At 38.5% G+C, this 1,242-nt stretch overlaps 1 protein-coding gene across 1 annotated transcript in view; it reads left to right on the top strand.

Moving 5' to 3' along the window:
* The window catches only part of p2rx3a (purinergic receptor P2X, ligand-gated ion channel, 3a), a 9,086-nt gene extending 8,363 nt beyond the window's left edge, over nucleotides 1-723 (top strand). The window contains exon 12 of the mRNA XM_037675831.1: nucleotides 334-723. Within this exon, the coding sequence (XP_037531759.1) occupies nucleotides 334-453 (120 nt within the window). The 3' untranslated portion in view covers nucleotides 454-723. The remainder of the gene's footprint in view (nucleotides 1-333) is intronic.
* The last annotated feature ends 519 nt before the right edge of the window (nucleotides 724-1,242 follow it).

Below are 1,242 nucleotides of genomic sequence, written 5' to 3'. Positions count from 1 at the left end.
TATATATATATATATATATATATATATATATATATATATATATATATGTATATATTAAGGCTTTTTAAACCCTTCACACACTCCTATAAACACTTCATATGCATTTAAACACTTTGACGATGGCGATGAAGATGATGAGATGAATGTATAGTACTGTACAGCATGTACTGTAACGGTACACACTATATACATACATACATATATATATATATATATATATATAAACGGGTTTAAAAAGCCACAAGAAGTGAACTGTGATATAGCGAGGGACGACTGTACACTTAAATATACTGCAATGACTTCAACAACTATTCTATTGCTTTGTCCATCCAGGTGATGGAGGATCAGAAAATGCAGCCCATCACTCCCAGTCCAGGCAGTCAGCGCTCACTCAAACCAGGAATGAAGAGCTCCGGTGACTCTGGAGCCATTTCCCTCTCCATCTCTGACTGACAGCAGGAATCTGGGAAAAAAACACATTAAGGACACATCTCTCGCTTTTGTTTATTCGCACAACTTTAACACAAGCTGTAGACATTTTCATGATGTGTTGACGTTTAAAAGGGGTCAACCGAAGGAAACTATGGTATTAAAAGCTTTTAACAGGGGGTCCAGTTTCACATGTACATTCGCCACTAGAACATCAGTCATGTGACCGTTTGCACAACACTAGTACAAACACTCATAGCAGCCTGTTTACTTTTTAATGGCAGCGCTTTTTAGCCGGGTTTAAGTATGAAGAGAACCAATAAAATGAAACTGAAGTACACCATGGGGACCACAAATCTTTGTGCTTATGGTACCTGTAACAGTGACTCATCAGCCATCTTCCTTACAGAGAAGAGGTATTTTCTGTTACTTTTCAAAGACGAGCCGAAGAAGTCTTATCGCTGGATTAGAGCAATGAGACGAGCTGGATTTGTCCGGGCACAGGCATGAGTCGATCACACATACAGCGATAATAATACTGTATACACAGATTGTATATATCACCATCTACGCTTCTTAAAAATGACAAAAACAGTTGCTTGAGTGAGAACAGTACCCAAATCCCCACTTTTAAAAATCAATTTCACTAATTTTCCAGTCTGTCAATGACCCCGGCACTCCAGCTGATGTTTCAGCTGTTAATTTGAGTATTTATTAAGTTAGACGTGTCCAACTTAGCGCCAATGTCTTTTTCTGTTTAGGTTATACGACTGAATGGGGGGGGGGGCAGTGTCATTATCTATGCAAATGATA

The sequence above is a fragment of the Nematolebias whitei genome, chromosome 4 (assembly GCF_014905685.2).
Source record: "Nematolebias whitei isolate Nwh7 chromosome 4, NemWhi1, whole genome shotgun sequence".
Classification (NCBI taxonomy): domain Eukaryota; kingdom Metazoa; phylum Chordata; class Actinopteri; order Cyprinodontiformes; family Rivulidae; genus Nematolebias; species Nematolebias whitei.
This window is presented reverse-complemented; position numbering and strand designations above follow the sequence as displayed.